The following is a 20,764-nucleotide window of genomic DNA, read 5'->3' as shown; positions in this document are numbered from 1 at the left end:
GCCATGGATATGGAAGTCCAGTACAAACCTGGAAAGATAAGTATCCCTAAAAGATCCATCTTTTCAGGAACAAAGGCATTTGAGAATATAGATTTCCCACACTACTGTGATCTCTTAAGACAAATGAACATGCCTTTTGTGAAAGGATTTGAGGACAGACATGACTATGGCAGATTTGAAAAGAAATGCAGTCCTACCTGTCTTAAATTTCATCCTTACCCCCCTTCTGTCCTACCAGACTACCATTTGCATTACCCCTACCCCCCACCGTATGGGCCAGATTATCCATTATTTCCTCTTCGGGATGATGTGCCTTTGGTTGATCCCTGTTCAGGGTTTATAAGTCCGGGTTGTGATGCTGATTTAAAGCCTGGCATTGGCAGAACCATACCAAGCCTGGTAGATTACAGTGATGTGAAACCTCAAAATCGAGTTCCTAGACCAGGCACAGGATTTCAGACAACAATAAAAAGGCAGATGATTCTATCAGAAGAAATGCAACAGGACAGGAGGTGGAATTCCAGGCAAATACCAGACATTTCCATCAGAGCAAGACTTGGAGGTAAAGAAAGTGACATGGTCTTTATGTGTGTTAGATACTCCAGTGAGGCAGTAGAGCATAGATACAAGATTTAGAATTGTAACTATTAGCATAAAATGATAAGGAATAGGATACTGTTTTCAAACATTTTTAGTATATAATAGCTGTACAGGGAGTTTCATTGTGATATTTCTATATATGCATATAATGTACCTCGATTTGGTTTGTCACTTCTGTTATTCTTCCTCTCCCGCTTCCCCTTTTTAAAATGACTTCTATGGGTTTCAGTGTTCCATTTTCAAACGTGTAGAAAATGCATCAACCAGATTCATCCTTCTTTACCCTCTTTTATTTTTAACTCAGTCTCCCACTTGCTAGGCAGGCACTCTACCACTTGAGCCACTCCACCAGTAACACTCATATTTTAATTGAAGATTTTTTTTAAAACCATATTAAGTCGTATAAACCCACAGGTAAAAACAGATTTAGTTACAAAATATGATTAATTAGTTTATGTGACCAACACAGAGTGTATAACATAATTCTAGATATACAGAGGATGTATGTATCACATTGATAATTATATTAAAGTCAGGTTACAAGGACTAAAATGAAAAGGAAAATTTTGTGGTCTAGTAAAAACACGATCTGAAGACATAAATAGCTCCACAGTCCTGATGGCAGGCTTACTGACCCCTTACTTCCATGTGATCCACTTGGTTTCTCTGAGAATGCCACTTGATCACATACCTGGTCCCAGAAGTGATGAGAAGTACCTCCAAAGGAAAACCACAGGAAATATCTCCTGTACGGAAGATTGCCTGACAGGTGGAGAGTGAAGGAAGATTAACATCTTTGAATATGTGTAAAGGAAAAGGCCATATGCTGCAGCAGGAGGTGCTTGGCTTGGTCTAGAATCAGAGACTAGAATGCTTCCACAGAGACTGGAACCCTTCAACACCCAGTCATTGACCACGGGGAAAAGGAAGAAAATGTGTGAAGGAAGTGTGAGGCCACTATGTGTTGGGGCAGTAGTTTTCTGCCATTCCTCACTGGAGAAAGATCTTAGTCCGTAGAGACCAGGAAGAAGTTAAGAATAAAGGAAAAGATAATAAAAATGAAAAGCCCACAAATAACTCTCCACAGTCCCACCCTCCAGATATTTTTAAGCCAGAAGGAAGAATTTGAAGAAGTGTAAACATAGAATGAAAGTTACGATTTTTAATTTGCATTCTAGTTATGGCCTGAGTATGTGACCTTCAAGAAGTTCCTGAGTTATAGAATTTTCACATAAAGAGTGTTAATGAGGCTCTCCAACCTTTTTTAGGAGTTAATTATTTTATAATCCACTGGAATTACTGTCGAGGGAAATCTGATGTTACTTAGGACCAAACATATTTGTATCTACAAATGACAAATACTATCTTAAGTGGCAGAAATATTTAAATATCAGCCAGGAGGGAACCACTAAGGAATGCAGATTTCCCAGTCTTACCAAGAAAGGAGCTTTTGCTCAATCTTTGATAAAATCTCCATGCATAATGGTATACTTATTGTGAAGAATACCTCATTAAAAGAACTAAAATTCTCATTTTTGGCAAGTATGCTATTTATCTTATAAGCAGAAATCATTCTGTTATAATTTTAAAGACAACATTGTTAGTTCTTATAAATTCCTTTCAGAGTGGACTCTTAAAACATCATTTCAAGAGACTTTTCATTGAGGAAGTGGTTTATTATAGCTATCAAGTTACCTAAATTATGTTAACAGACTTTGCCACACCAATTTAGAACCAAGCACAGGACTCATTTCTGTGTATTTTACTGCCTGAATCAGCACAACAGGAATAGAAGTATAGACTCTAGGGTCATGACTGCCTGGGCTCAAATACTAGCAAGAGCATATTTGTTGTACATGGCTACTTATAATTCTCTTTCTGCATGTGCATCCATATTTATACAATCCACATAATATAATTCCTAGCTTTATAGTAAGGGCTATTTGATATGAGTCATGGAAAAATATCTGACATGGGCCAACTGTGATTGCTCAGCTATTCATGAGTTAGAGATTGGAGGACTGCAGATTTTATAACAGCCTAGGTGAAAAACAAGTTAGTGAGACCCTATCTCAAAAACAGACCAGACATGGTGGTGCATGTATGTAATGCCAAGTACATGGGAAATAGAGGTAGGAGGTTCCTGATCCAAGTCCAGTCCTGGGCAAAAGTGCCAGACTATATCTGAAAAATAAAGCACAAAGGGTTTGTGGTATGTTGGAGCCCCTGCCTAGCAAGCACAAGGCTCTGAGTTCAAACCCAGTACTACAAAGAAAAAAAATGTATATATGACATGAGGGAAGGAACCAATAAGGCCAAGTAGCATAAAATTAAGGCCAGAGTTTTCAGTTCTTCATACATAAACTGAGAATAAGAGTATTTCTCTTACACAATTGTAATAATTAAATTAAGACATGTAAAATGCCTGGAAGAATTTCTGGAACCTGATAAAGTATTTTGTTACTAATAGCTATTATTGTAATCTATTAACGGTCACAGAGTAATACTTCAGGGTTGGGGATTGGTTCTATCTAATTTGTCTTAGTCTTTCAATGACTTTGTAGATCCTAGAAATAATTATTAATTATAAGTGCTAAGTAATTTCAGATTTTAGCAAACTTAATACACATTATTTCCAATACATTCTGATTCCAGGATGTTCAGTGGACATTCACAAATACTAAAAGAGATCGTGAAAGATTTTGTTGCTGATTTCTCTTTCCTGTTCCAATCCTGTCTTGTCCTTTAACTGAGTCCATTGTTTCCTTTTTTGTTCCTGCTTGGTTCTCTTAATCATCTACCAGTAAGAAATTCTAAACTTGTCCTCATTATATTTAAATCCTTGATTGAAGTCTGCCTCCCATTGTCACAAATAAAATAGAGTTGTTTATTGTCATCTCCTTGATTTTTTTCTCCCTTTGGCCTCCTGATAATAGTATTTATATGTCTTTATGTATCTATCATTTTTTTAACCATTGTCTTAGGCCAGGTTTCTACAATAAAATACCAAATAGTGGCAGGCTGAAGCAACAGACATTTATTTCTCACAGTTATAGAAGGAAATTAAAAGTCAATGAGTCAGGAGATTCAGTTCTTAGTGAGGACCTTCTTCCTGGGTTCTTAGATCTGGGAGGGGAGAGGATAGGGTAGAGAGGAGAGAGGGAACTGAGGAGGGAAGAGGGAGAGGGAGGTGGAGTTTTTTTTTGCGGGGGAGAGAGACTGAAATAGAGATTGGAGATAGAGCTACTTGGTCTCTCTTCCAAAGAAAACACTGGTCCCATCATGGGGGCCTGGCCCCCTTTACCTCATCTAAATATAATTAGTTTCTTAATATCCCACCTTCAACTGACATCATATCAGGGGTTGGGGCTTCAACATAAAAATTTTGGAGGGACACAAATAATGTCCCATAACAATCATTTCAAGTGTATATTTCATTAAGTATTCTGTGCATTCACATTGTGAAACTGTAGTGCTATTTGTCTCTAAGACTCACTTCATGTTGCAAAACTGAAACTCTATCCACTAAACAATGACCCCCTATTTCTCTCCTCCATGTGGATTCTAGAAACCACCATTATGTTTTCTGTCTGTCTAAATTTGACTACTTTCATTTTCTCATATAGGTGAAATCACACAGTATTTGCTTTTTTGACTGGCTCATTTTACTTAGTATAATGTCTTCAGGGTCTATGGGTTATGTAGCATGTGTCAGAAATGCCTTCCTTTTCAAGGCTGAATGATATTCCCTTTAATGTGCATACCACACATTATCCAGTCACCCATTGATGGACAATTTAGATGCTGCACTTTTAAGTTATACTGCTATGAACATGGTTTTAAAGATTTCTTTTTGACACCTTGCTTGGTTATATAACTGAGATATATAAATCTTGAATCATATGATTATTCTATATTTAATTTTTTTGGTGATGGCCATACTATTTTCCATTGTGCTGAAAAATTTTACCTTCCCTCCAAAAGAGTACAGGAAATAAATTCTACTGCACCATGGTGTATAATTTCTTTAATGTATTATTAATTTCTGTTTTTTTACGTTGTGTTTAGGATTTTTGTGTTGATATGCATAAGGGACACTTGGAACTTTCTTTTCTGATGGTGTCGTTGTCTGGCTTTAACATTAGGGTAATGTTAAACTCATAGAATGAATTTGGGATTCCCCCCTCTTCAATATTTTGAAAGAGTGTGAGGAAGACTGGTGTTAATTCTTTCAGTGTTTTGTGGAATTCAACAATGAAGCCATCTACTCCTAGGCTTTTATTTCTTTTGAGCTTTCTTGTTTTCCTTTATTACTGATTCAATCTCCTTACATACTTATAGGTCTGTTGATAGTTCTACTTCTTTCTTGTGGGGACTGGGGATACTGGGATTTGAACTCAGGACTTAATACTTGCTAGGCACTTGGGCCATGCTGCCCTTTTATTGCTCTGGTTCTTTTAGAGACAAGATCTCGCTTTTTTGTTAGTTTGTTTGTTTTGTTTTGCCTGACTATCCTGGACAATGATCCACCTATTGTAGGCTTCCCATCCTAGCTGGGGTGACAGGTGCATGTCACCATGCCCCCATCTTTTTTCTGATGAGATGGGGGTCACACAAACTTTTTTGCCCAGTCTGGACTAGAACCATGATCTTCCCAACTGCAACCTCCCATGTAACTTGGGATGACAGGCACTCGCCACTGTGCCCAGCTATTGGTTGAGATAGGATCTTGCACACTTTTGCCTGGGCTCAATTAGAACCTCATTACTCCCTGCTTCAGCCTCCCCCATACCTGGAATTGCTTTCTAATTCTTTATGATTCAGTTTTAGTAGATTGTGTGTTTCTAAGAATTTGTCCATTTCATCTAGGTTATCCAGTTTGTTGGAGTACATTTGTTCATATTGCTCTCATAACATTTTGTTTCTGAAAACTCAATTGTAATGATTCCTCTTTCATTTCTAGTTTTGGTTATTTGATTAATCTCTCTTTGTTTCTTAGTCTAGTTAAGTGTCAATTTTGATGATATTTTGAAAGGACCAACTTTTGGTTTCATTAATTTTTCTCTATTTTTGTTTCTGTTTTTCCATTTTGTGGGTACATGCTCTAATCTTTGTCATTTCCTTCCTACTTCTAAGTTTCAGATTAGTTTGTTATTTTTTACTTCCTTGAGTTTTAAATTTTTTTGAGTTTGTTTAAGTTCTTTCTGCTATCTTAATTGGATATTTATTACTGTGGACTTGCCTTTTAGTTAAGCTTTTGCTGCATCCTGTAAATTCTTGGTACTTTGTATCTTTATTCTCATTTACCTCAGGTACTTTATAATTTTCTTTTTCACCTCTTCTTTGATCCAAATAAGACTTTTGTTTAAGAGTATGTTGTGACTGGCAGATTTACACAAGTCTCAAGGCACCTGCCTAGCAAGCATGAGGCCCTGAGTTCAAACCCTAGTACCACTGGAAAAAAGAAAAGAGTATGTTGTGTAATTTTCACATATTTCTGAATCTTCCCACTTTCCTTCTACAGTTGATTTGTAATTTCATACCATGGTGGTCAGAAAAGTTACTTAGTATGATTTCAGTTTCAAATTTAGTTAGACTTTTTTTGTGAGATCCAACATGTAATATATCCTGGAGAATGATCTTTGTATCCTTGATGAAAATGTGTATTCTTCTGCCATAGCATAAGATGACCTGTATTTATATTGGGCCCATTTAATCTATATGTTATTTAAATCCTTTGTTTCTTTATTTATCTTTTGTCTGGATGTTATATCCATTATTAACAGAAAGATATGAGATCTCCTACTGTTGTATTACTGTCTGTGTCTCCCTTCAGTTCTGTTTCTCTTGACTCCAGTAGAGACTTTATGGCAGTTATTTTTAACTCTCTGTCATGGAAATCTCATAACTCCATTTTATTCAGATTGTTGTCTGAAGATTTACATTATTCTTTCGTGTGGAGCATCTTTGTCTCATTCTTCATTTTCCTTGACTCTCTTCCATAGCTGTTTATGTATTAAACAAAGCAAGCACCTCATAGTCTTTGAGAAGTGTCCTTATAAAGAACACTTCCACTAACCAGCATGACCAGAGAATCTATCAATTCTTTCTCTTCCCAATGGAAGCTAAGAGATGTGAATTTATTCTCCTTGGTCTGTGAAAAACAGGGAGTGAACTATTGTTTCCAGTAGTCCAAAATTCCATCTCATTCTCCCCAGACAGTTAGACTTTGCTAGACCCATCAGAGGTTCAAGACTATTAAGAAACATGCTAGTTCTTTTGGCAGCCCCAGAGAAATATGGATGATATATGACATTTAGATCTATGGTGTCTAGCTCTAGATCAAAGTCTATGACAATCTATCTGCGCAAGCCACTGTCTCTGTTTTCACCCAAGTAGCTAGACTATGCCAGACATGCAGAGCTTGAGGACTGGTAAGGGAGATAGTATGTCTTTGGACAACCTCAGAGAACTTGAGGCAATGAACATATGGACGGATCAACCCTTTCTTTCCAGGGGCAGGCTGAGAACTGGAACTTTTCATCTGCTCACTCTGTTCTGAATAGGGGAGGATTTATGGCACCTACTAGCCCAAACTATCATCTCTGTTCTTTGCTGGGTCACTCAATTACAGCAGACCCATCAGAACTCCATGACTGATATAACAAAAGCCATTTATCCAGGGAGGCCTCTTGGAAAAATTTGTGTGCTACAAATGTGAGTCAACCCCTTTTCTCCCCCAAGTGAAAATGAAGCTAGGGGTTTCTTCCAGACTATATAACACCATGCCTGGAAGATAATAAATAATACTTTTAAGCCACTAGGTTTGGGGGTTGTTTTGCAGCATTACGTATTGAAACATGAAAGGGAAAGGACATCATCATACTTTGACCCAAGTATGATTACCCTGTGGCAATAGCTGCAATCCTCAACCTGTTTACTTTCTTCTACTCTAGACAAAAAAGAAAAATTTAAATTTCGCTTTCCTACATCCCTCATTTTTCAAGGCAGTTACTTGAATGCTCCAAATGGGATAACTACCACAAAGTGCTATCCTATTGCTTTTGGCATGATAGACTTCTAAAGGATTTCCTTTGCCCATACAGATAGAATTTTCCATGTTTCACAAAACCAAAATGATCATGGGATTCTCCACTCCCATTCTCCCTTTTCCTTGGCCTCTCACCTCTGCATCTGTCTTAGTGTCCTCTTGCTACTATAGCAAACAGCCACAAACTTAACAGCTTAAAGCAAAAATCCATGAATTACTTCATAGTTTTATGAGTCAGAAGTCTGGGGAACGTCAATTTGGCCTTTTGTTTAAGAGATAATAACATCAAATTTAAGTTAACTCTTGTCTAAAGGTTCTGGTGGAAAATCTATTTCCAAATACATTCAATTGTTTTAAAATCCAGTTCCCTGTATCTCAGGTGCCTGTTTTCTTGTTCTCTGTCAGTGAGGGAACTCTCTCTGCTCCTAAAGTCTACCACATTTGTTCTTATACAGTCTCCTCTATCTTCAAAGTCAGAAATAATATATGGAGTCCTCTGACACTCTAATCTCTCTGACCCTTCTATGCCCACAGACCATCAAGAATCAACTTGTTCCTTATCCTTCCTTGCAGTCTCCTGTGAATATTCTGTCCTGGGTTTATTTATTTTCTTTTATTGTTGTTTAGAGACATGGACGATAACATAGTCAGGATTAGGATGGCCTTGAAATCACAGTCCTCCTGCCTTTACTTCCTGAGTACTGTGATTACTGGCACATACCACCACACCCAGCCTGACCTGAGTTTCTTAGTTAAATATTGACTGAATCATCATCACCATTATGAAAATGATATTATTGCATTAATACTACAAAAGGTAATATTAAAACTACTAATTGGAAATTAATAAATATGTTGAGCACTTAAACAGAAACATGCCAGAAACTTTGTCCATCACTTTATATTCTTTATTTGTAGCTTTCAACTCTGACAACATTCATGAATGGTGAGGAAACTAGGGCTCCTAAGGGTCAAATAACACAAATAACTCATGTAGGTCACTCTGGCATCTGAGCAAAAAAGTATATACATTTTTAGAAACCAGGATTTGCTGGAGACTGTTACAGAGTTCCACCAGAGTGGGATCCAGAGATACCCACTGACCTCCTGTACTGTATCAAGCATCTCTCACAATAATCTCTTCCATGCTTCACTATCTCTGCCCTGTCCACCCAAAAGAGACTCTTTTTTTTTTGGTGGTACTGGAGTTTGAACTCTAGGCCTTGTGCTTGCTCAGCAGGTATTCTACAACTTGAACCATGTCCCCAGTGCTTTTTGCTTTAGTTGTTTTTCAAATAGAGTCTTGTTACTATGCCCACGTTAGCTGGGACCGCTGTCCTCCTATTTACACTTTCTGGGTAGCTAGGATGACAGCCATGCATCGCCATACCCACTTTTGTTTGTTAAAGAGCTGGGATCTCATGAACTTTTTTCCCGGGATGTCCTTGATCCATGATCTTCCTGATCTCAGAGTATCTAGAGTTACAGGCATGAGCTATCACACCAACTTCAAATTAAAACTTCTAAATTCGCATTTGCCAAGTTGGATTAATACATGCAGCAAAGCTATGAAGAAGTCTAAATCCAAAAGCCTCTCTTATCCCTGCAATGTTCAATAGAGAATCTCTTTTCTAAACACCTGTGCAAACCAGAGTGACTTTCCAAAGTTATCAGTCTCTCCAATTAAAGCTCTCCAAAGGCAATCCATCTGCAGGTTAAGTCCAAGGCTTTCCTATGCCGACCCTGTCCTGTTGTTCGTCTTCTGCCATTTCCTATCTGTTGCTTTATCATCTAGCTATAGCTAACATTCATTAGTTTCTTAATGTTATGATACTGTCACAGGGCAGGCCCACCACTCAACATGGCATTTTCTTGCCTGGAATGGCTTCCTCCACTTCACACTTTTAAATTTAATTCCTATTTAGTTTTCAAGATTAGGTCAGGTATCATTTTCAGGAAGATGTCCCTAATTATCAGAAATCTGCTTGACTAGACAGCCTTTCTCTGCACTAACCACAGAACTCTGAGCTCAACTATTTCTGCATTTGTCTAAATTTTCCATGTGCTCTTGGGCACATCAAAACCAGAAACTCCTTTTTTCATCTTAATATACCAATCAGCTTCCATTTATAGTGCTTTTGAAGGCTGATTTTATATTTTTTATAAAATGTTTATATTTTTATTTTTGTAAAATATTGCTAGTCTCTTAAGACATGTAATCTACCATTAAATGAATTGTGTACATAGTAATCAGTCTTGCCCTGTGTCACCATGCTCCCTAAACATGTCTGCATTTCATACACACATTCTAGTAGCCAACATGTCTCTTCCAACAATAAACAAAAATACCAAATAATTTCCACTGTTATAATTATGTTAATATGTAAACTTCAGAGCTATTCTGTCTTCACTGCTGGGAGATCCAGAAAAGTTATTACATAATCCACTAAAAACTGATTCATACCATTTGTTTAGCTTTCTTGTATTTCTGTTAGAAGAAAATAATTCATTGTTTTTAAGCCAAAATGTGTCCATTTTTGGTTTTCAGGTTGGACAAGTCCATTGAAAGTTCCACCTTTACCACCTCATCACGAAGGATGCTCAATAAATCATGCATATACTTTTGATGAGAGTGCAGCACGTACAGTAAGATTTTCTTCCTAGATAGTATTACACAGTAGTTACTGTTAATTTTATGGTCTGTGTATTTGATGACTTATTCCCCAGAAAAATAGCTACTACTTGTAGAATGCTTCTCATATTCCAAGCATTGTGTAGACCTTTGCAAATCCTTAGATTCTATTCTTTCTCTTGCACCATCACTATAATACTAACAGGGAGGAGTGAAGAGTAGATGCTGGTGGGGCCCAACCCAGACCCCGTCTGCTGGCAAGTATGCCTGTCCACTGTCACAGTAAGTGATGACTGTTAAAAGGCCGTCAGCCACCAGTAGGAGGATTGCACTCTCCCACACTGCCTGCCTCAAATTTTGAGATGACATATTTTATTCTTACTCTTACTTGTGGCAATACTGGGCTTTGGACTTAGGACCTTGTGCCTGTTATGCATGTGGTCCAACACTTGATCCGTACACTCAGCACCCTGCCTCAGATTGTGACCAAAGACTGATTGACATCCCCAAAGAGTCTCAGCCAAAACTGACCTCACAAGCTTTTCTTCCTCTTCCTTGTCCTTGTCCTGTCTTTCTCCCCCCACTCCCTTTCACCTGAGGGCACTTGCACAGTGTATCACATGAGCTGCAACCCTGTCTCAGCCTCAGCTCCTAAACAAAGCAGCCCTGAGAATCCTGTAGTATTTGAGAAAGCTGAAGCCCACTGATGTTAGTTAAGTAAATCACTTTGGCTCAGATATATGGTACATATAAAGCCAAAATTTAAGTCTAGATATTTTCTGAATTTAAGGATTATATCCTTAATCATTTTCCTGCATAGATTTTACAGTTTCTAGACCCATTATGTTTAAACTAGGACACCTGAAGATTCCTAGAAGATGCAGAGACATAGAAAGTTGTTTTAAAAAACAGCTTTCTTGAGATAGAGTTCACATACCATAAAACTCACCTGTTTAAAGTGATTTTTGAATGACCTCTGAGTTGTCAAACCATCTCCATATGCTAGTTTTAGAACATTTTCATCACCCTCAAAAGACACCATATATCCTCTAGTACATTTTAGAGAATCAATTTCCATTTCTGAAATTCCTATGTACTCCTTCCAAAACTGATCTGAGAATTTACCTGCACTTATAGTGTCATGTTGATTTCTTCCTTAACCACCTCTCCCTTCACAACTACCACAAAGGGGAAACGAGGCACACCTCACACATAGCAGCACTTGTAGCACAGTACATCATCAGGAAACACAGCATGGGGTTGAGATGCCATTGAGTAGTGTCATCCATGCCTCCTTTACTTAGGATGCCATGCAGCCATGACAGGACTTCATGTTTGTTTTCCTTGTCTTAATCATTTTTTCTTTTGTAAATGAGAATAACTTGACTCATTTGGAACTACTGTGAATTCACATAAACTACATGATATGATTGCAAAGAAAATTAAGATTTGCATTTGTTATTTTCTCTTACTCCATCTCCACACTCATTGACCACTCATTGCTCCTGTAGATAATTTATATGACAGCAAGTCAAAGTAAACACAAAATATTGAAACCATCGGTGCCCTTTTTTCATCTAAGTTACAAATTCATGACAAGACACTATTCTAGCTACTTTAGAATTAGAATCCTGAACTAGAAGTTTCTCATGGGACTGTTTGTTGGTATATTTATTTAAATTTGAAGTAAGTTTAAAGTTTATTTAAATTTAAAATAAGTTTAATTAATGACAGAAAATAAATCTAGACATTTTACTTCCATTATTGGAAACTTAGTAACATGTATCAATACTTTCAATGGCAAACAATGAATTAATATTTTTTTCTTAAAGTATCAAAAAGCTCATTACTGGGCCAAAAAGAGGATAGAAATTCTAAAATTTAATCCTAGTATGTGGGCTGCTTCAGCCTTGTGGGAATTTTCTATTTGGGAAGAGGCAACTGAGAAATTGATTTGAACTCTGTGTAGTGTCATATAAGATCAAAAGTGATCCGTAAAAACCACCTACTACTTTGGGCAAAATACTTGAAATTCCACACCCTAGAAACAAGAAAAGACCAAAAAAAAAAAAAAAAGAGCAAAAATCTCTTGAAGACTGCACACTGACTTAGTCAACATAAATCGGAAAACTTCAAGCCCTGAATTAAAATTAAGGTAATCCCAGATTGCTATCCAAGAACCAGGCAGAGGCATATCAAGTTGTTCTTCAAAAGAAAAAGATGTCTTCCTAAGCCTCAAAATGCTTCCATGAATAATTCTTAAAATATAATGTTCAGCACACAGTAGTCCCCAAACAAATACAATGAATGTTCACAATAAGAATCAACAGAAATGAGAAAAAAACAGAAAAACATACACATTGATCCCAAATACTGAAATATGCATGAAATAGTCAAGGATAAAAAATGACCTCAAAAATTCACTTTTTCACATCATTTGTGGTAATTGTGTTGCTTGGAATCTGTATATTGGTAACCATCTTTTGTTTTGTCCTGTCAAATACAAAGAAATTCAACACTTATGATGCCAATGGAATTAAAAATATCTGTTGTGAATGACATAATATTTTATTAGGGAAAAGATAGTTCTGATTAAATGTCATTAGCAGACCCTAAGAAGCATCTAGAGTTAGAAGTAAGGATCCCCATTGTATCAGATTCCAAGAATGTACAGAGGACAGCAATAAAAAGATACATCAGCAAAAGAACTGATACTAGAAAATGAAGATAATGCTTTTAGGAAATGATGTAGGTGCAAAACATAAATAAAGAAACTGCAATTACATAGCATACAGAAGTAGCAACCTATAAGACTTGTAACTAGGAAGCAGAACAGATGGTATACTAAAGATTATATCATAATATCAATGATATTCCAAGATGATGGTTGACAGGATTGTGAACAACCAGAAAATGAGGAGACATAAATTCAAGGTACTGTTGGAAACAATTTAAGCACAAGTTCAATTCTTCCCTGATGAAGAACAGTATAATGGATAGGTTTCAGTTTTTGTGGTCTCCTATTGATACAAGGCATAGACAATTGCAATTTTGTAATTTCCGCATGCTGACTTAATGTGCTGCATATAGGAGTCCCCATAGACAGTGATAATTTGCAGTGATGATATGTATCCTGACATTTTCTGCCAGCAATTTCTGTATTTATTTTAAATGTACTGATTAAAAAAACATAAATTTTGAGATATTTGTAACATTAGCTAGTTAATTAGGAAAACATTTTGAAAGTTTAAAATGGCCATAACTAATTTAAAATATGTTTCAAAATACAGGCAGTGGGTTGTAAAATATCTCACAGTATATAAACAAAATATGTGGAGTGATGGATAGTGCAAAATAGTACCTTTCCAACAAAATGTCATATCACAGCTGCAGTCAGTAGGCATTTGTTTAAATTATTGGTGCTTAAGTTCAAGCTTGTATTGCCATTGGCAAGACCTTCCATTCTTAGCTTTAGTATCATTCTGCTTTTATGAGATACCCAATAAGACCTCTGCATTGAGATTGACTTACAATGTATAAAAAGTAGCCACATCCTTCCAGTCCACAATGTAGGAACCATTCGAATCCTTACACTGAGTGGTTTTCCTAAGATTTGTCTGTTTAAGGCTCAGAAATAGTTTTGAGCCTTTGAAATAGTTGAAAGTTGTTATGTTTTCTAAAAAAGATATATCTTCATCATGAAATAATAATTAAGCTTAAAGACCAATGAATGCTTTCCTTTGTGTCATGGGTAGGATTCAATCACATTAATATTGTCTTATAAGCAAGATGATGATTTTTTGTTATTAGGGTCAACATCAAAGAGATTTTGTATTTTACCATTTATGCTTCAGATTGTGATTTGATCATTTCTGCATGCTGACTCAAACTGTTGCATAACTCCAAAAAGTAAGCTGATAAGAAAAGCTATAATTTTTCTGAAGTAGTAATCTTGCTGATGCAGCATTGATATTGCTCATATGACATCTACTGTCATTCAGTAGAATAACATTGATTCATATTGTGAATTCTAAAACACTATTTCCTGTATGAAGTAATATTTCAAGAAAACCTTAGAAGTAACCTAGAATTTATAAATGAAAAATAAGTTTTTCTCAATTTTTGGTATACAGTCATTTATAAATTCTGGAAATTGAAGATCAGTTATATTATAGTCAATTTAAATATATTTCCAGATATCTGAATAAGTGAATTTTTGACAAAATTGGGGTTTGAACTGAGGGCCTTGTGCTTGCTAGGCTGGGACACTGCCACTTGAGCCATGCCCCTAACCCTTGTGTGCTTTAGTTATTTTTCTTTTTTTTTCATATTTTATTTATTTATTTATTTATTTTTAAATTTAATTTTTTTATTCATATGTGCATACAATGTTTGGGTCATTTTTCCCCCCTTCTTCCACCCCCTCCCTCCCTAACTGCCCCACCCCCCTTCTCCCCCCCATCCCCTCGCTAACCGGCAGAAACTGTTTTCCCCTTATCTCTAATTTTGTTGAAGAGAGAGTATAAGCAATAATAGGAAGGACCAAGGGTTTTTGCTAGTTGAGATAAGGATAGCTACACAGGGAGTTGACTCGCATTGATTTCCTGTGCATGTGTGTTACCTTCTAGGTTAATTCTTCTTGATCTAACCTTTTCTCTAGTTCCTGGTCCCCTTCTACTATTGGCCTCAGTTGCTTTAAAGTATCTGCTTTAGTTTCTCTGCATTGAAGGCAACAAATGCTATCTAGTTTTTTAGGTGTCTTACCTATCCTCACCCCTCCCTTGTGTGCTCTTGCTTTTATCATGTGCTCATAGTCCAATCCCCTGGCTGGCTGTAGGTTTATCATATATAGCTTTTATGATGTTGAGATACTTTCCTTCCATTCCTAGTTTTCTTAGAGCTTTTATCATGAAATGGTGTTGGATCTTATCAAAGGCTTTTTCTGCATCTATTGAGATGATCAAGTGTTTTTTGTCTTTGCTTCTGTTAATGTGGTTTATTACGTTTATTGATTTTCATATGTTGAACCACCCCTGCATTCCTGGGATGAAGCCTACTTGGTCGTGGTGAATGATCTTTTTGATGTGCTCTTGAATTCGGTTTGCCATTATTTTATTGAGGATTTTTGCATCAATGTTCATTAAGGAGATTGGCCTATAGTTCTCCTTTTTGGAGGTGTCTTTGCCTGGTTTGGGGATAAGTGTAATACTGGCTTCATAAAATGTGTTAGTCAGTTTTCCTTCCCTTTCTATTTCGTGGAACAGTTTAAGGAGGGTTAGTGTCAGTTCTTCTTTAAAGGTCTGATAGAATTCAGCAGAGAATCCATCAGGTCCTGGACTTTTTTTTGGGGGAGACTCTAGATTGCTGCTTCAATTTCATTTTGTGTTATAGATCTATTCAGGTGATTAATATCCTCTTGGTTCAGTTTTGGATGATCATGTGTATCTAGAAATCTGTCCATTTCTTTAAGATTTTCGAATTTATTTGAATATAGGTTCTCGAAGTAGTCTCTGATGATTTCCTGGACTTCTATGGTGTTTGTTGTTATCTCCCCTTTTGCATTCCTGATTCTACTAATTTGGGTTTTTTTCTCTTCTCATTTTAGTGGGTTTGCCACGGGTCTATCGATCTTGTTTATTTTTTCAAAGAACCAACTTTTTCTTTCATTAATTCTTTGTATGGGTTTTTTTGGTTTCTATTTCATTGATTTCAGCTCCTATTTTTATTATTTTTCTCCTTCTATTTGTTTTGGGATTTGCTTGTTCTTGTTTTTCTACAAGTTTGAGATGTATCATTAGGTCATTGATTTGGGATCTTTCAGTCTTTTTAATATATGCACTCATGGCTATAAACTTTCCTCTCAGGACTGGACCAGTAGGTTGAGTTTTCATTTTGATTGACTTCCAGAAACTTTTTAATTTCCTCTTTTATTTCATCAATGACCCATTGTTCATTAAGTAATGAGTTATTCAGTTTCCAGCTGTTTGCATGTTTTTGTCTTTACTTTTGTTGTTGAGTTCTAGTTTTACTGCATTGTGATCAGATAGAATGCATGGTATGATTTCTTATATTTGCTGAGGCTTGCTTTGTGCCCTAGGATGTGATCTATTTTGGAGAAGGTTCCGTGGGCTGCTGAGAAGAATGTATATTGTGTAGAAGTTGGATGAAATGTTCAGTAGACATCAAGTAGGTCCTTTTGATCTATTGTATATTTTAGATCTAGGATTTCTTTATAGATTTTTTGTTTGGATGACCTACCTATTGATGATAATGGGGTGTTAAAGTCTCCAACAACCACTGTGTTGGAGTTAATACATGCTTTTAGGTCCTTCAGGGTATGTTTGATGAAATTGGATGTATTGACATTGGGTGCATATAGGTTGATAATTGTTATTTCCTTTTGGTCTATTTCCCCTTTTATTAGTATGGAATGTCCTTTATCTCGTTTATCAATGTAGGTTTGAAGTTTACTTTGTCAGAGATAAGTATTGCTACTCCTGCCTGTTTTGGGGGGCCATTGGCTTGGTAAATCTTCTTCCAGAATTTCATCCTAAGCCTATGCTTATTTCTGTCAGTGAGATGGGTCTCCTGTAAGCAACAAATTGTTGGATCTTCCTTTTTAATCCATTTCATCAAACGGTGCCTTTTGATGGAGGAATTAAGTCCATTAACATTAAGTGTTAGTACTGATAGCTATGTGGTGATTCCTGTCATTTAGGCTATCTTAGTTGTTTGAAGGTTTGATTGTGTGTACCTATGTTGAGGTTACTGTCTACTTTCTTGCTTTTTCCTTTCCTGTAGTTTGGTGCTGCCTGCCCTTTCATGGTTATGTTGGGTTTCACTTTCTGTGTACAGAATCCTTTCAAGAATCTTCTGTAGTGGTGACTTTGTGGTCACATATTGTTTTAGTTTCTGCTTTTATCATGGAAGACACTTATTGCTCCATCTATTTTAAATGATAGTTTTGCTGAGTAGAGTATCCTGGGGTTGAAGTTATTTTCATTTAGTGCCCAGAATATCTCACCCCAAGCTCTTCTTGCTTTTAATGTTTTTGTTGAGAAGTCTGCTGTGATTTTGATGGGTTTACCTTTGTATGTTATTTGTTTTATCTCTCTTACAGCCTTCAATATTCTTTCTCTAGTTTCTGTACTTGTTGTTTTAATGATAATATGCTGTGGGGTAGTTCTATTTTGGTCTGGTCTGTTTGGTGTCCTGGAGGCCTCTTGCATCTGTATTGGAATAGATTTCTCTAGATTTGGGAAATTTTCTGTAATTATTTTGTTGCATATATTACGCATTCCCTTTGCTTGCACCTCTTCTTCTTCAATGCCCATGATTCTCAGGTTTGGTCTTTTGATGGAGTCAGTGAGTTCTTGCATTTTCTTTTCATAGGTCTTGAGTTATTTAACTAATAGTTCTTTGGTTTTTCCTTTAATTACCATTTCATCTTCAAGTTCTGAGATCTGTCTTCTGTTTGTTCTATTCTGCTGGATTGGCCTTCCATTTTGTTTTGTAATTCTGTTTCATTCTTTTTTCTGAGGTTTTCCATATCCTGAGTTGTTTCCTCTTTAATGTTGTCTGTTTTTGTCCTGAGTTCATTTATCTCTTTATTAATTGTGTTCTTTGTTTCACTTTGGTGTTTATACAGTGCTTCTATGGTTTCTTTTATTTCTTCTTGTGCTTTTTCAAATTCTCTATTTTTGTTGTCTTGGAATTTCTGAGTGTCTCCTGTACATTTTGGTTGACCATATCCAGTATCATATCTATAAAATTCTCATTACCTGTAGTATTTCTTCTTTTAGATTGTTCTTGTGGGCTTCATTGGGTTCTTTGGCATAGTTTAATCTTCATTTTGTTTGAGTCTGGATCTGAGTATCTGTTTTCTTCATTTCCTCTGGTTCCTGTACTAATTTTTTGCTGTGGGGAAACTGGTTTCCCTGTTTTTTCTGTCTTCCCATCATTGCCCTTGGTGTTTTTATTGTCCCTGTACTTTGTGCAATTAAGTATTTTCTAGTTTGTAATAATAACAATGGTGATATTTAGAATGGAAGGGTGAGAGGAGATGGAAAGCAAAATTAAAAAGGGGAAAACAAACAAGTAGAAAAAACAAAACAAACAAAAAAAGTTTCAAAGATATAAACAGGGAGAGATAGCTTACTAATCAACAGTAAGCTGAACAGGCATTAGAGAGACAGAGAGAGGATTGAAATAAATAAATAAATAAATAATAAATAAATGAAAGAAAAAAAATCTCCAAGTTCAAATGCAATAAAGTTTCAGTCTTAATAATTTTGGTGTTAGTCCCACAGCTTCCAATCCTGGGGATGGTGTCTCAGAAGTAGTTCTGTCATTGTCTCATCAAAGGGGAAAAATCCAAAAAAACCAAAACAAAACAACACAAAACAAAACAAAAAAAAAAACACCACCAAGTGTCCCAAGTTCAAATGCAATACAGTTTCAGTAAGTTTTTCAGCATGCAGGTGTAGTTCGGTTGTTCTCTCATCAAAGGAAGAGAGAAAAAAAAGAGTCTGGAGACAGTTCTGTGAATGGCTATCTGAGGCTGCAGCTCACCTGCCTGCTGCTGTCAGCCTGCTGTTGCTGGAGGCTTTATTTATACAGATCTCAGGAGTGAGCGTAACACTCACCTGGCCCCACAGGCTTTGTTTACTTAGAGTTCTCCTGGGTGTGACCTCCACTGCTACAAGCTTTCCCCTTTCCAAGCACACTGGGGGAGGTGACACTGCACCAGCTTTCTCAGGCCTGCGTGCTTGTTTACAGTTCACGTGGGAAGTGGGTCTTACTCCCTCTCCTGTGGAGTTTTCCTCCCACTGCCACTTTTACAAGCTTTCCCACTCCTGGTTGCTGGGTGTGTGCTGCTGCTCCTGCCTTCTTCAGCCAGCTTGTTGTGAGGGATTCCCCCTCCCCACCACCTTTGGCACTCAAGGTGCCCTGCCCTCTTTGCTACATGTCTTTTTTGTTGTTATTGCTTATTATTCAGTTTTTTTTTCTTTTTTCCCTGGGTGGGGGTTGGTCTGTCCAGGGGGCTATGCTGACCTGTGGGAGTACCGAGTGCTGCTTAGCTCACCTTGTGGGCCACGTCTTCCCAAGCCGTCTGGGTGCAGCTGTCTGTCCGTGGTGCGGGAGCCCTCCTGGTTTCTCCATTTAATGTGAAGTAGAGATGCTATGTGTGGGGTGGGGGTGTGGAGCGCGCCCCTCCCGGCACCATCCCGCTTCCTGCATCTCCCTGCTGGGCAGCGCGAAGGACCGGCCTGCGGGAGGCCGCGACACAGAACAACCCAGTGGCGACAAATCACGTGCCCGCATGAGTCGCCTATTGGCTTCATGTACAAGGGCCGCCTGGACCTGCGCAGCCTGCCTGTGGAGGACGTCCTGGCTGCTGCCTGCTACCCGCACATGTATGACATCGTGAAGGTCTGCAAGGGCCGGCTCAGGGAGAAGGATCAGGATCTGGACCAGGGCACCCTTGCTCCTGGGCCAGAGCCACCTGACCAGCTACACCATTCCTCCTGCCTGCGTGGATCACTGACTTCAGCCCAACTGCCCAGAAGGCCGAGCTACTCCCAACAGGGGTCAAGGCTGGTGCCCCTCTTCAAGCATGTGAGCCTCCCCTTGGCAAGCCCCAGGAGAGTCGGATAAGGGGCCCTGGACCTGTCGCTGAAGCCTGGCCCAAGACAGAAGCCTGTTTACCCACCCTGCACCCTCCAGACATCCCTCTGCAGCTGGGTGCAGCAAGGGGTCCAGCCACTGGTGAAGGATGAGCGGGACTTGCTTTCTGAACAGGAAGATGGCAGCAGACTGCAGAGCCCACGCAGTCTTCCACCTTCAGCCTGTGCTCCTGAAGCCCAGGGCCTGGCGGTGGGCTTGGAGCTACTACCCATCCACGGAACTAGCAACCAGCAGCTTGAACTGGGTACAGAGCCAGTGGTAGGCATGGAGGAGCTGGGTCCCGGCGGGCTCCTCTGCTTCTGCCCGCTATGCTGCAAGCTGTTCCCCAGTGCCCATGCACTGCAGCTCCATCTCAGCATCCACTTCAGAGAGCAAAATGGTGCTTGAGCTCAGTTCTCACATGAAGGCACGGTGCCCACCTGCCCACTCTGCAGCAAGACCTGCTCCTGCACTTACACACTGAAGAGGCACGAGCAGACACACTCAGGGGAAAAGCCTTAACATCCATGCAGTGTGGCAAGAGCTTCCAGTACTCCCACAACCTGAGCCTGCATGCTGTGGTCCACAGGCAGGAGAAGCTGCACGCCTGCCGCTGGTGTGATCGTTGGGTCACACAGTCTGGGGACCTGTATTACCATGCCAGCAATTTCCATTATGGCTTGGTCAAGCCCCTGCTGGTGTGATACATGGCTCTGCATCCCTGGGATGGAGGAAGGGAAAGGGCAGGGACTCCCAGGTGGAACTCTAGGATGATAGAGGAAATTTGGGCAGGTGGAAGCCTCCAAGGTTGGACG

The 20,764-nt window shown here is 38.3% G+C and overlaps 1 protein-coding gene and 1 pseudogene across 2 annotated transcripts in view; both read left to right on the top strand.

The window, feature by feature from the left end:
• Spmip7 (sperm microtubule inner protein 7) overlaps positions 1–20,764 on the top strand; it is a 64,354-nt gene continuing 43,590 nt past the window's right edge. The window contains exons 1-2 of one of the 2 annotated variants that reach the window (XM_074055874.1): positions 1–562; positions 10,200–10,247. In XM_074055874.1, coding sequence (XP_073911975.1) covers positions 4–562; positions 10,200–10,247 — 607 coding nt within the window. In that variant the 5' untranslated portion in view covers positions 1–3. Of the gene's footprint in view, positions 563–10,199; positions 10,298–20,764 lie in introns of both variants that reach the window. The other variant, XM_020187191.2, reaches the window with a different exon arrangement.
• LOC109701672 (zinc finger and BTB domain-containing protein 42-like) lies at positions 19,330–20,653 on the top strand (annotated as a pseudogene).

This window comes from Castor canadensis, chromosome 2 (assembly GCF_047511655.1).
Source record: "Castor canadensis chromosome 2, mCasCan1.hap1v2, whole genome shotgun sequence".
Classification (NCBI taxonomy): domain Eukaryota; kingdom Metazoa; phylum Chordata; class Mammalia; order Rodentia; family Castoridae; genus Castor; species Castor canadensis.
Note: the sequence above shows the minus strand (reverse complement) of the source record. Positions and strands in the feature narration are given on the sequence as shown.